The 12,242-nt window shown below is 39.6% G+C and overlaps 1 protein-coding gene across 1 annotated transcript in view; it reads right to left on the bottom strand.

Moving 5' to 3' along the window:
• The window catches only part of IQGAP1 (IQ motif containing GTPase activating protein 1), a 58,052-nt gene that overhangs the window by 27,046 nt on the left and 18,764 nt on the right, over nucleotides 1–12,242 (bottom strand). The window contains exons 5-14 of the mRNA XM_071568168.1: nucleotides 11,716–11,792; nucleotides 10,232–10,299; nucleotides 9,095–9,208; nucleotides 8,539–8,717; nucleotides 7,861–7,951; nucleotides 7,211–7,374; nucleotides 6,074–6,158; nucleotides 4,886–5,049; nucleotides 4,402–4,562; nucleotides 3,739–3,863 (exon numbers count right to left, since the gene is read on the bottom strand). Coding sequence (XP_071424269.1) covers nucleotides 3,739–3,863; nucleotides 4,402–4,562; nucleotides 4,886–5,049; nucleotides 6,074–6,158; nucleotides 7,211–7,374; nucleotides 7,861–7,951; nucleotides 8,539–8,717; nucleotides 9,095–9,208; nucleotides 10,232–10,299; nucleotides 11,716–11,792 — 1,228 coding nt within the window. The remainder of the gene's footprint in view (nucleotides 1–3,738; nucleotides 3,864–4,401; nucleotides 4,563–4,885; nucleotides 5,050–6,073; nucleotides 6,159–7,210; nucleotides 7,375–7,860; nucleotides 7,952–8,538; nucleotides 8,718–9,094; nucleotides 9,209–10,231; nucleotides 10,300–11,715; nucleotides 11,793–12,242) is intronic.

Raw genomic sequence — 12,242 nt, 5'->3', positions numbered from 1 at the left:
AGGAACCACAATATTTTTAACATAAAACATTTTTTACTAGTAGAGAAAGCAAGACTATTTCAGCACCTTGAAGCAGTCATAATTCCTGGACATTGTAATTAAAAAAAATAAAGTTAAAAAGAAAAAAAATCACTGAGTGAGACAATATGCAGGGACAAAATTGAGTCCTCAGACATCCGGCTCAGAGCCACTAGAAAATATTTATCAGAGCCCAAATGGCCAGAGTTCACAGTATTCCAAGGGTCTGGCTTCTCCAGAAAGAAATCTTCACAGGAAGCTAAAGATTTGCATGGAGTATGATTTAAAACCACAATAACTTCATATTTTAGAAAAGTCTTTTATTAAGTATGTGTGTGGTATTAGCTGTATTTTCAGAGACGTGGATGCATCTTACAGTTAGCTAAACACAAACAGTAAGTACATCATACATGTCCTATCTACAGCAACCACTTCCTACAAATCACAAAATAACTCAGGCTGAGATGGGCCCTGTATTCACCTAATTCAACTCCTGGCTTAAAAAGGATCCAGTCGTGGTTAGATCAGTGCAGAACAGAGAGAACTGTTAGAAAAAACAAAGGATTCAGTGTGTGGATTTCCAGCATTTGTTATTGTATTCAAAGACACTGACTCTTCTACAAAAGAAACTCACAAAACAGAAGGTTATGCAAAAACCAGAATATCTTAGAAAAGAGGTTTTATTTGAACAGAGCAGATTTAGAGAAAAATGTATGTTGAGGACATGGCAAGAACCATGTCACTAAAATGATGGCACGGTTCTTATCAAAAACCAGATATGAGAACTTAGGAAAGGGCACAGAATCTCTGTAGCAATTCTCTCTGATTACTTTGCTAATAGGGACATGGCATGTTCCATGGAACAGCAACATGTTACAGCTCTTCCTTGGAAAGCATTTTTTAATTTGAAACTATTCACAGGCATAGTGGAAATGAAAAAGAATACATAGTCATACATCTTGAGGACCTTCTCAGACTAATTTAACTTATTCATATAGAGGAAATAAAAAGTATCTTTGCATAAGGACATTTATGAAGCAGACCAAGGAATTAAGAAATTTCCCAGGAGAAAAATTACAGGATTTTCTGCACCTTTTTTTACAGCATAAAGAGTGTTAAACAGGATGTTGGGACTACACAGACTATTAGAACTCCACTGCGACCTCTTACATGGAAAAGATACTACAAAAATAGCACTGGTGTGTGCACCCCCAGTGTGAGTCCCTGTTTGGTGTGGCTTCAACAAATCTGCCCGTATGACTCAAACAGGAAACCCAGAGTCTATTTGGAGATGCAGGAAGCAAGTTAGCTAAGACAGGAGACTTTTAATTTCAAATTTAACCCTCTCTAGAGTATAAGCTTTCCAAGGTGAAACACAATTCACCAAGTAGACAACAAGGAGTGGCAGAAGACACCTGCTTGTCTCAGTGCACAACATAAAACGTAGCTTCACCTCCACACTTGTGACAAATCTCTCCTACCTTATGATGCAAGGTTTTGAGCTTAATATCACACAGATGGGTTGAAATAAAGTGCCACCCAGGAGGTTTTCAGTACTGGTCATAAACAAAAGTTAAGATCCCTTTATGAATTTGAGAAGAAAAAAAATAGAAAATTAAAACCATCTGAAACAGAACCCTCCTAAGGGTCTACCTAAGAATAAGTTTGTTTAATTGTGCTATTTTCAAGGCCTCCTTCATCTCAACTCTGGATTTTAAATCAAGTAATACTGTATTAGAGAAAGAAAAATTACTCAAATTTTCTGTTTTGCTGAAATCTTCATAATTAAGCTAATTCCCAGTCTTTTATCACTGATAAAAGACATTATTAACACAAATACTGGTGAAAAATAGAAATTAAAAAAAATGCAGGGCTTAGAAGCATAGAAGTTAGGTTAACACTCACTCACAGTTTTCAGCTTGCATCAGTAATTTTTTTTTCTTCACAAGTATTTAAGTTCTGGTACTTGCGATTGCTGCACAGAACAGTTTGAGCCAGAAGAGACATTAAAGGTCCCCTGGTTCCAAGCCCTCCTGTCATGGGCAGGGGCACCTTCCACTAGACCAGGCTGCTCCAAGCCCTGTCCAGCCTAGTACTGTACATGTATGTCTGTACTACACCTCTGCCTGTTATCTTCAAAACAGGGCTGCTGACCAAATGTCTGCAAGTGAGTGCGATGCTTTCCCGGATCACACCGTTTACAAAAATGCAAGAACAGGTCCCCGTGCTCCAGCTCAGGAAGTCCTGTAATGGACCACTGGGCAGTGTAAACTGCAGGGGAGACACAGACGATGCAGCTGACAGATTAACCTGGCAGTGAATTCCTAATGAGAGCTGAAATGCTCCCCACACCCAGAGAGCAGGAGTCTCACCAGTGATCTGTGTCAGACACTTGTAACTTCTGAAGTGTTCCACACATCTTCCATTAGTGGATTTTCTTTTGCACTTTACCAATATTCTGTATTAAAAGGCAACGACTACACGAGCATACTCCTCTTGTACAAGTCAGAAGGTCAGTTAGCAGTCATTTCAGCTTTTATAACACTGGTTTGAACAACTAGAAGGCATACATAGTGTTAAAAACCCTATTGATAAAAGCTTCTAATGTCCTGATGCAACAAACAGTAAACAAACTAACTAACCACTTCCCATTAAAACCCTAATTTGAGATTTAGGTCCAAGTACCTGAAACTTAGAATTTGAATGGCACCAAACGGATGAGATAATGTCTTCTTTGAAAAAGCTGTATCAAATGTTTTAAGAAAAAAAAAGGCGCTGTTGAATAGAAAGCATTTAAGAATAAACTTTCTTGGATATCTGTGGATTTACCACTGAATCTAAGTAGCTGAAAAAACCTGTTTCTAAGGTGCAATATTTGCAATACTGATCTTCAAAGAAGCTGTAATTTGGAAGTAGGGTTAATACAGGCAGGAGTTGAAGAACTGAGAATAAGACCTGGAAATAACTCATCTTTCTGTTGTTCATTCAAGCTCCTCATCCACTACAGAAATGCATCTAACATCATTACAGATCTGAGAGTCATCAGCAAAAGGTGGGTAGCTTATCTTGCATGTGCAGGTCAAATTACCCAGAGATAAAGAGTAGAGGATCTTGAACTGAGGCTCTGGAACTTCCACTAAATACTGTGAAGGTAAAAAGGCCAATGAACATTCAAATGAAGGAATAAAAAGAAGAGGAAAACCTGAACAAGGGCAAGGTTGCAGTGGAAGAGAGAATAAGACTTCAAGAAAAATATCCTCTAAAGAACGCAGCAAATAAGGAAGGAGGCTGGAGCACTCAGAGATGTAGCATGGGCTACAACTAACTGAGAGATTTTGGTAACACTATCTATCTTTGAATGTTGGGGATTGAAACAAAATTACAAGATTCCACACTAATCCTAGTCACTGACATCAGACAATGCATTTTCAATCCAAAAAAGGGTTGAAATTTACACTGGAAGTACTAACAAACAGTTTTGAGATACTGACTTCAATACCACAAACACTCCTGATTGCCTGATCTCTCCATTAACAGTTCTGCAATCAAGACTTTTGTATTACAGACCACCAAGTCTTGTTCACAAATAAGATCTTCCTAGTTATCTAACATATGACACAAGCACAAGTCAGTAAGTTTTTGTCTTGACATGCATCTAATTTTAGCACTTCTTATAAGCTAGATCAGTCTAGCATGAATTGAGCAGAAAGAAAAACTTACTTTCATGTTCTTCATGCACAACTTTGTTAACATGATCAACACATGACTGGATATCATTCCATGTGATAAATTCATTTCCTTTTGCACTTCTTTGAGCCTTCAGCTTCATCAAATCATCAATATATCTGTCAAAAAACAAAACCCAAACCCAGTAAATTCACACTGCAACAAGCTGGCAGGGAACACATGACACAGCATGAGAACTGTACATGAAGTGGAGAGAGGTAACGTGAGGGTTGATACTGGAACAAAGATGAAAAGGGGAAGAAAGAGCAAGGGCTGCATGCAGGATGCTCAGCCCAAATGTAAACTAGGTTCAAACTGACAAAACTGCTAAATAGAGAAAAGCAGAACACTGAACTGAGTGAGGGTCCAGGGCAAAGAAAATGGTGAGTGAGCTGGCATAAGAACTAGTGACAACCTAATGGTATCACAACGTGGCTTTAATGTGAAAGCCAAGAAAAGCATTAAGAGACAGCAAAGAAATCAGACTAGTAAGAAAAAGTCATCACAAAAACAAGATGCAAGAGAGAAAAGAGATTAAATCGAAACTATAATAAATAATGTAGAAACAATGTAAAATGTATCAGAAGGAAATGAAAATTCATAACATCACAGAATATAAGCAATATAAGAATAGGTATGATTCCTTGAAATATCCACCTCTGTGAGTTCTCATCCTCAATGTCTGTAAGCCCTGTGACAGGACTGCTCAGTTGTTTCCACACTGTATTCACATCCCCTGATTCCAAAGCCCTGTTAATCAGAGCCACAGAAGACAGCATCTCTACAGCAACAGACAGTTCTGGATGGGTGAGGTTACCCTGTACACAAAGAGGACAGCAATTTAATTCTAATTGCCCTATACAAACCACTGCTGCACATAGAAAACAAGAGAGTTATTGTCAGAACAGACGTGTTAACAAAGCAAACGGACAACCTTTATGATAATGAAGTAGAAAAGTGAGTCTCATAATCAAAGCTAAACACCAAGAGATTAAAGCAGAACCTTACAGGGCAGACTGAACACCAAAGCAGTTCTATGAAGAGTCAAGACAAGTTCATTTCAGAGAACACATTTAACAGAACAGACTAGACCCAGTAACCCATGCCAAATTTCAAAAGTAACAGAGAATGTGATACCTACTTCAGGGCTCTGTTGCTGTAAAGTGGCAAGCTCCCTCTGGTAAAGATCTGTGGCAAATGCATAAACCTCTGGTAACTGGGCCTCTGGATTCATTAGTTCTGCCACAGTCTTCTCAGCATCACCCATTCGAATTGCTGAATTAATTCTGGCTACTGCTGCCAGTCCTAGAGGTTTAAAGAGCACACAGAATAGGGCAGACAGGCAGTTCAGACCCCCAAAGTAAAAGCACTTTCTTTTTACTCAGATACTTAACTAGAAAAAGAACAATGCCCCTAACTGTGAAGAAAGCTCAAGCTTTCTGATCGATTATTCCCCCAGTTAGTCTTCTCTTGAGGACAACTAAATACACAATGCTTATGCTTAATACCAGTTCACCTTTCTGCTTGGTTGTCAAAGGACTTCTTACCATTTCAGTATTGCGATAGCAAGAAGCCTCAGTGCAAATTTTTGGATGGGTGGATAGTACCGACTTTCTCTTCCTGTCCACATCTACCCTGCTCAAGGCAGTAAGAGACACTCCACAGCGTGGCTGCCTTAAAATGGCACAAGTAGGTAAACACACATGGACCTCCAGGCTGAACAATTAAGGTACTTCAAAGGCAGCTGCCAAATTAATTCATCATTCACTATTTTCCTCTTGTATTCTAAACCCTTGCTCCTCACATCTCTAGTAGTGTCCTTTCTACCTACCACAAATCGAATTGATTGCTCCTGCACAGCCAGAGCTCTGCATGGTCTCAGAAGCATCAATCAAAAACAGTCAGCCATCATGGTCTGCATTTTATTTACTTCCTGATATTCTGAAACAGTTAAAGGTTCTGTAGCTCAAATCAAGTAAGATTTAGATGAAAGGTCAGCACATAACCTAGGCTATCACACCTCTTGGAGCAATCCAGATTTTCTTTGCAGATCCACAGGACAAAAAGTCATACAGGCACTCTATAAAACCAGGTTACTTAAGGTAGAGGCAAAAATTCCATATTTCTTATGTACCAAATTATATGCTGTTATCTCCAGCCACATTGGAAGGGCTAGATAAGAGATACTATTCTCTTACATTCTTAGGAGCTGTAAAGTACTTAAAGAGCATTCGTATTGACCATTCGTAACAGACCCAAACAGGGTGCCTCTCATTCTTTTGATCACACCCACAATCACTTTGCTGCAGTAATTTCTGCTGATACTTACTTTGCTGGTACTGTTGTGCTGCCCTGTTAGCAGCATCCACTCCCAACTGCAACTCTTCCTTCTGCAGAGGACCTGCAAGGCCAGTCTAAAGAAAAAAGAAATTAGAAACCATGAGAGTGAAATGATGTCACCCTACTTACTTCAAATACTTCAATAAAAAAACTTAAAACATTCTAATGCCATAAAACTTCTGCAAACAAAGAACGTCACACACATAAGGAAGACAGAAATTACTCTCCAGATTCTCAATTCAGATGCTGAAAGACTGTATGTGTATAACCCATCCCTTCTATATTAAAAGAACAGTCCCATGAACACAGCGATTAAAGGAAGGACCCAGCTTCCAAAATTATAAAATATTTAAGACAAAGGGCATAATTTTGTGGGAAAAGACTCCCTGTACATAAGCTGCATGCTGATGTGAAATTAGCACTTGTGTAGTTTGCCATGAAGTGACCTGTTAACTAATGTTTAATTTTACCTCTGAGCAACTAAAGAGTTACCAGGACATGAAAACAGACAACATGCAGCTTTGGCTCACACATACACACTTCTTGGACTATACAGTACCACACAAGTACAAAAAGAAAGTGAGACTGAGTACACAGGGAACAGGAGGGCTTGAATAACTTGAGTAGAATCATAGAGTCATTTAGGTCGGAAAAGACCCATGAAAGTCATTGAGTCTGACTGCACACCTAACACTGCCAAATCCACCACCAAACCATGTCCCCGAGCGCCATTCCTACAAGTGGCGTATGATCATACTCTCCACAGTGAAAGCAGTCCATGCTTATCTGATAGATGTTTACAAAACACATTATTTGGGCACTGACAATCATAAAATGAGGGAGAACACACCTTAATTGTACATACACAAGTCAGTATTTTGAGGTTTGGTCCAAGTATTTCAGTTATATATACACATGCATACAAACTAGTGGCCATTCCTATGCAGAGATAAAACCTAAATGACAGTTATGCTGACTCAACGCTTCCATCTCTTAGCACAACTTCTTCTAACCAACACTAAACTGCCATGTAGGTATATAGCAAGTGATTAGTACACAGTGGTACAATGAAAGGCAGAGGTAGGCAAAAACATCACAAATCAGGATAATCTACACTTTTTCATACCTCCTGTTTCTGTTGCCTATCACTCAGAAACTGCTTGAAATACCAGTCACAATTTTCTCGGAGCAATCCTCGGAGTCCCAGGGCTGGTGTTGCTAAAGCTTCATACAGTGCTAATGCATCTCCTTGTTCCAAAGCTAGATCAATTTTTGATATGGCTGCATGTGCTAGCAACAGTAAAAGAGTTTTGAGACAAATGTGAAATGAGAAAGTCCCAGCGTTTACACAATCCACTGCTCAGAAAGAAATACTCTTAGACCTGAAAAGACTAAGTTAGGTATGTAAGCCAAATGGAAAACTTAGAGTCAATTATGAAGCAGTACTTGAAAACCAGACTGATGGTCGGAAATAGCATGCATTATTCAAGATGGAGAATTGGAGGGGTCAGCAACATGGACAATCCATTTGCAAAAGGAATGGTAACAGTGATCAGAGTAAATTAAGCTTACAACTATGTACTAATAATGAGTAAAACAAAAACAAAACAAAACCCATAACCAAACAATAATGAAAAACCCATACAACCAAAAAAACCCCACCCCACAAAACCAGGGAAGCTGCCTTTAAATTTGGTCAGCATTACAGGAAAAGCAGAGCACAGATATGGTTTTGAAGTATTCTTTCAATTAAGACTATTTTAATGTGATACCTACTGTTCACTTTATTGATGTTTCCCTGAATCTCAGCTTGAGTCAGAAGTTCTTCATACACATCTCTTTCTCTGTCTGAACTTTCTGAGGCCATCTGAAGACAAAATAAAAACTCATCTGTGTTTCTACAGCTTCCTTTGCCCTCATAGATCTTCTACTTGAAAAGGTCAGGGAGGATAACTGTTATCTATATAGAGCTGTGACAGGTCATAGACAGACTACCTCTACACATGGAAGAAGAATTCATAGATGTAAAAACATATAAAGTAACTGCAGTCAAACTCAGATACAGACAGCCTAGAAACACCTTATTTCAATGTAATTGCTCTATATGAACACACAGCAGAGTTTCAGAACATGAACAGCAGTATACAGAGCCAGGCTTGCACTATATAGTGTTCAAAAACATGGATCACTTTCAAGAGCATCAGTCAGTTCTGTTCATTTCATTGCTAGGAAAACACATCTATAGCTAAACAGACTAACACAGCCAACTACTGCCTGTCTTCCCTTGTAAGACAACAGGTTACTGGGAAACATATCAGAATACCACCAGGAGTAAACCCCCAGCACTGTATACATACAGGGCCAACACACATTCTGTGAAATCCCCCCAGTTTACACTGCAGTACAAAATAGCAGTGCATGCAAATAGACAGCTTGAAAGAAGAACTAAGCTACCCTATTTTTAGCATTCTCCATCTTTTCTTGCTTTGCTCTGTAGAGTGTATCTTGGTAAGCAGATTCCAGTTGATCATCAAGATTTATTAGCATGGCATTAGGGTTCTTCATTGCCATAAGAGTGTCAGCTGGAACCTGACGGTCAATTGCTTCATTAATGGCAATGACAGCAGCATGTACTGAAAAATAAGTCACAGTCTGCAGTTAGTACCAAATAAAACAGCTTTGTTAAAAATTGAGAACTTATACGAAAAGAGCAGAAGAATTATCTGGAGACTAATTGGAAAGCAAAAGAATTATCAAAGTACCCCTCATTTCATCATGGTTTTGTATTCTGGAAGAAAACAGCAGCCTGCTTTCCAGTTATGATACTTTAAGTAGTTGACTGATGATGTTCCAGAAAGAAGAAAAAAAAACAAGGGAAAGAATAAAAACATCTTCCCAGTCTTCCAAAAGGCCTCTCAAAAGGACTGTACTAGTCCTAAAATAGGGGGCAATAAAATCTACACTTAAGTCATCTGCTGATTTAAACAAACAAAGCACTATTTTTCCTCACATGCTGCTTCATCCACAGAAAGCTCATTTGCTAGAATTCCTCCAATCTTGCTGAAGGCAGGCATCTGAATACCATACTTCTCCAGTTCAAGCCTCATATTACTGATTTCCTCCTCTGAAACATACATTAAAAACAGCGTTATACAGGCTTAAATACATTAGCACTGCTGTACTAACCCCTGCTAAAAAAAGAAAATTAAGATAACTACAATAGATAACAATTATCATTTAAATAACACTTTGAATATAATTCAGTAAGTGAAACAAAATAAATGAAAATTGGTAAGACACTTTGCACACTTTTCTAAAGTCTACGTTTTTCCCAGAAACTCATATGGGAATATTCTGTAGTCTTTCTCACTAGAAAACAACACAAGATTCTCCTGAGGAGCTAGAAACAGGCTCCATTCTGAGGTACCACAACTGTGGTTGCCAGCAGGAAAATGCACAGGCAGTAGTTTAGGATTTTCTTTTTTCCCCCAGAGAGACTATACTGAGAGAAGGAAATGAAGGGTATCAAGATATGCAGTTGCTAAATACCATACAACTCACAGAGTTAATAGTTCAGCATTTTACAGTTACAATCAGGAACTGATTTGCAGGAAAATGAAGTTTATACACCTTTTAAATCCGATGCATGCCCTCAGGCAAGAACCTCACTAATGTAAGACACAGAACTTGACACTTTTGCAAAAATTAAGGAAGTGAAATCTTGAAGAGGTGTGCAGACACAGCACTTTGTGCTGGCATCTCCTACAGCAGACAAGCTGGAAAACGCGTCTTCAGCTGATGGCACCTTTAAACTGTCCCAAGAGTTCAGAAGCACTTACCAAGTTCCAATCTGACAACTCCCAAGAGGATGGATGCAAGGCTTAAGCATCTTACAACAGTGACAAAAACGTCAAGACATTGTTATTTGCAGAAGTAATGATTAGTAAACTAACAGCTATAGCTGCCTGGCTCAGAATCAAACCTTTTTCCTAAATTACTCGAACTCCTCATAGCCATTAATTTTTAATTTAATTTGCATTTAGGATATCAACAATAATAATCAGTTTGAGAGTTCAACAATTGATCTAGCAGAGCATGAAATAGAGGCAGCACAGGAGTGTTGGGGTTTTCTTGTTTTATTTTTTACCTGTAAAGTCCACTTTGCCATATAAATCCTGAATCTGTGGGGCAAGACCCAGTTTGAAAAGGTACAGGCTAGAAAAGAAAATAAGCAAATATAATTAGAACTAGTAGCTTTTCTGTGTGGTTCTGACAATTATACAATTTTAGAAGATAAAGATTCAAGGACAAATAAGCCAATGTAATAACAAATAAGGACAAATAAGCCAATGTAACAGCTGACAATCAAGTGGGTAAGCTGACTCCCCTCTTCCTCCCTCAGTTAACATAACTGTCCCACCACGGAAGTCTTCACAGAATTAGAGAATGGTTGAAGGCAGAAGGGCACTCTGAAGTTTGTTCAAGTTCCCTTTTCAAATCAGGTCATGTTGGATCAAGTTCTCCAGGATCATGTCCAGATGGCTTTTGAGTATCGCCAAGGGCGAACACCCTTAAAACATTTCAGGGCGACTTGTGCCACAACTTCGTTACCCTCACAGTAAACAAAGTGTTCTGTGATGTTGAGAGGGACACTCCTGTGGTTCAGATTGTGCCAACTGCCTCTTGTCACGTCATGGGGCGTCACTGAGAAGAGCCTGGTTTCACATCTTCTCTGCATTCTCCCTTCAGATAGCTCCACACATTGCTGAGATTCCCATGGCCCAACCTGTTAACTAGGCTGAATAGTCCCAAATCTCCCAGACTTTCCTGATGGGAGATCCTCTAGTCTACTAAACATCTTAGTGACCCTTATTTCAGCTCTCTCCAGCATGTTCCTGGCCCTCTTACACTGGGGAGCCCAGAACTGGATACAGGACTGCAAGTGTCACCTCATCAATAGCAAGGAGGGGTAAGTATTCACCAAGCTGACCTGGCATATGCGAATGGGGTTAAGGTATTCACCTGGGGCCTGACAAGAAATGGAACTGTTACAAAGGAGGGATAAATCCATACAGCTGCGTACAAATGGGACTGGGAAAAGAGAAGTAACTCCTCTAGTTTTTGCCTGTCATGCCAGCTCAGCACAGATCACAGAATTACACAAAGGCTTGGGTTGCAAGGGACCTTAGAGATCACCTAATTCCAACCCAGCCCGCTGCCATGGGCAGGGACACCTCCCACTAGACCAGGTGGCTCCAACGCCATGCAACCTGGCCTTGAACACGTCCAGAGATGAGACAGACACAGCTTTTCTGGGCAACCTATGCCAGTGTCTCACTATCTTCTTGGTTAAAGAATGTCTAGTTCTACCTCAGAGGGTCAGAGCATGAGAACTGGAATGGAAAGGTACAAGTCACAACATACTTGACTCGTCCTTTTTCCTTCAATATGTCATCTGGCCACTGCCCAAGGCAAAATACTGGCTTAGTGGATCTTTGCTCTCACCTGGCAACAATGCTCTGTCAGAAAATTTGCCCTAACCTAGCCTTCAGTTCAGCTCTCTCTCCTCTCACCTTCTAGCTTTGCAGGAAGATTCCAGAAGCAATCACATTTCTGTCTAGTCTGCCTTACCTGAGTGCATGAATACAATAGATACAGCGTGGCATGTTCTTGCGATCATAGATATCTGTAGTTTCTGGGTAGAATATCTAAAGATAAAACCAAGTTAGTAGTCTGAATGATACTCCCTCTGTACAGCCAAATCACATCAGCCCAATTCTTCTGCTCTACACCAATGAAGCAGCCCACAAAACAAAACTCTTCAAGCTTCTCTGCCCTAGACCAATGTTTCTCCTACTTGAAGTGTCAATAAATACCTTTAGTTTTTATCACCCAAACCAGGGCTCTCCTTTTCCTGCCAAGTTCTGCCCACATGAACGGGTAGACACTTTCTTCTGTGTGTGCACCGAGGTACTGGATCATGACGTATTAATGAGACTTTGGTGAAAGCCAAGAGATGAAAAAAATACTTACAGCAGAAAAGCGAAAAGAGGATTTTGTTTGGATTAAATGGGGTTGAGAAGAGGAAGAGACAGTTTCAAAGGGAAACCCAGACCAGTACTGAGGTACTCTGCATCCTACATTTTCAGTTAGCTGGA

Source organism: Pithys albifrons, chromosome 13 (genome assembly GCF_047495875.1).
Source record: "Pithys albifrons albifrons isolate INPA30051 chromosome 13, PitAlb_v1, whole genome shotgun sequence".
Lineage (NCBI taxonomy): Eukaryota > Metazoa > Chordata > Aves > Passeriformes > Thamnophilidae > Pithys > Pithys albifrons.
This window is presented reverse-complemented; position numbering and strand designations above follow the sequence as displayed.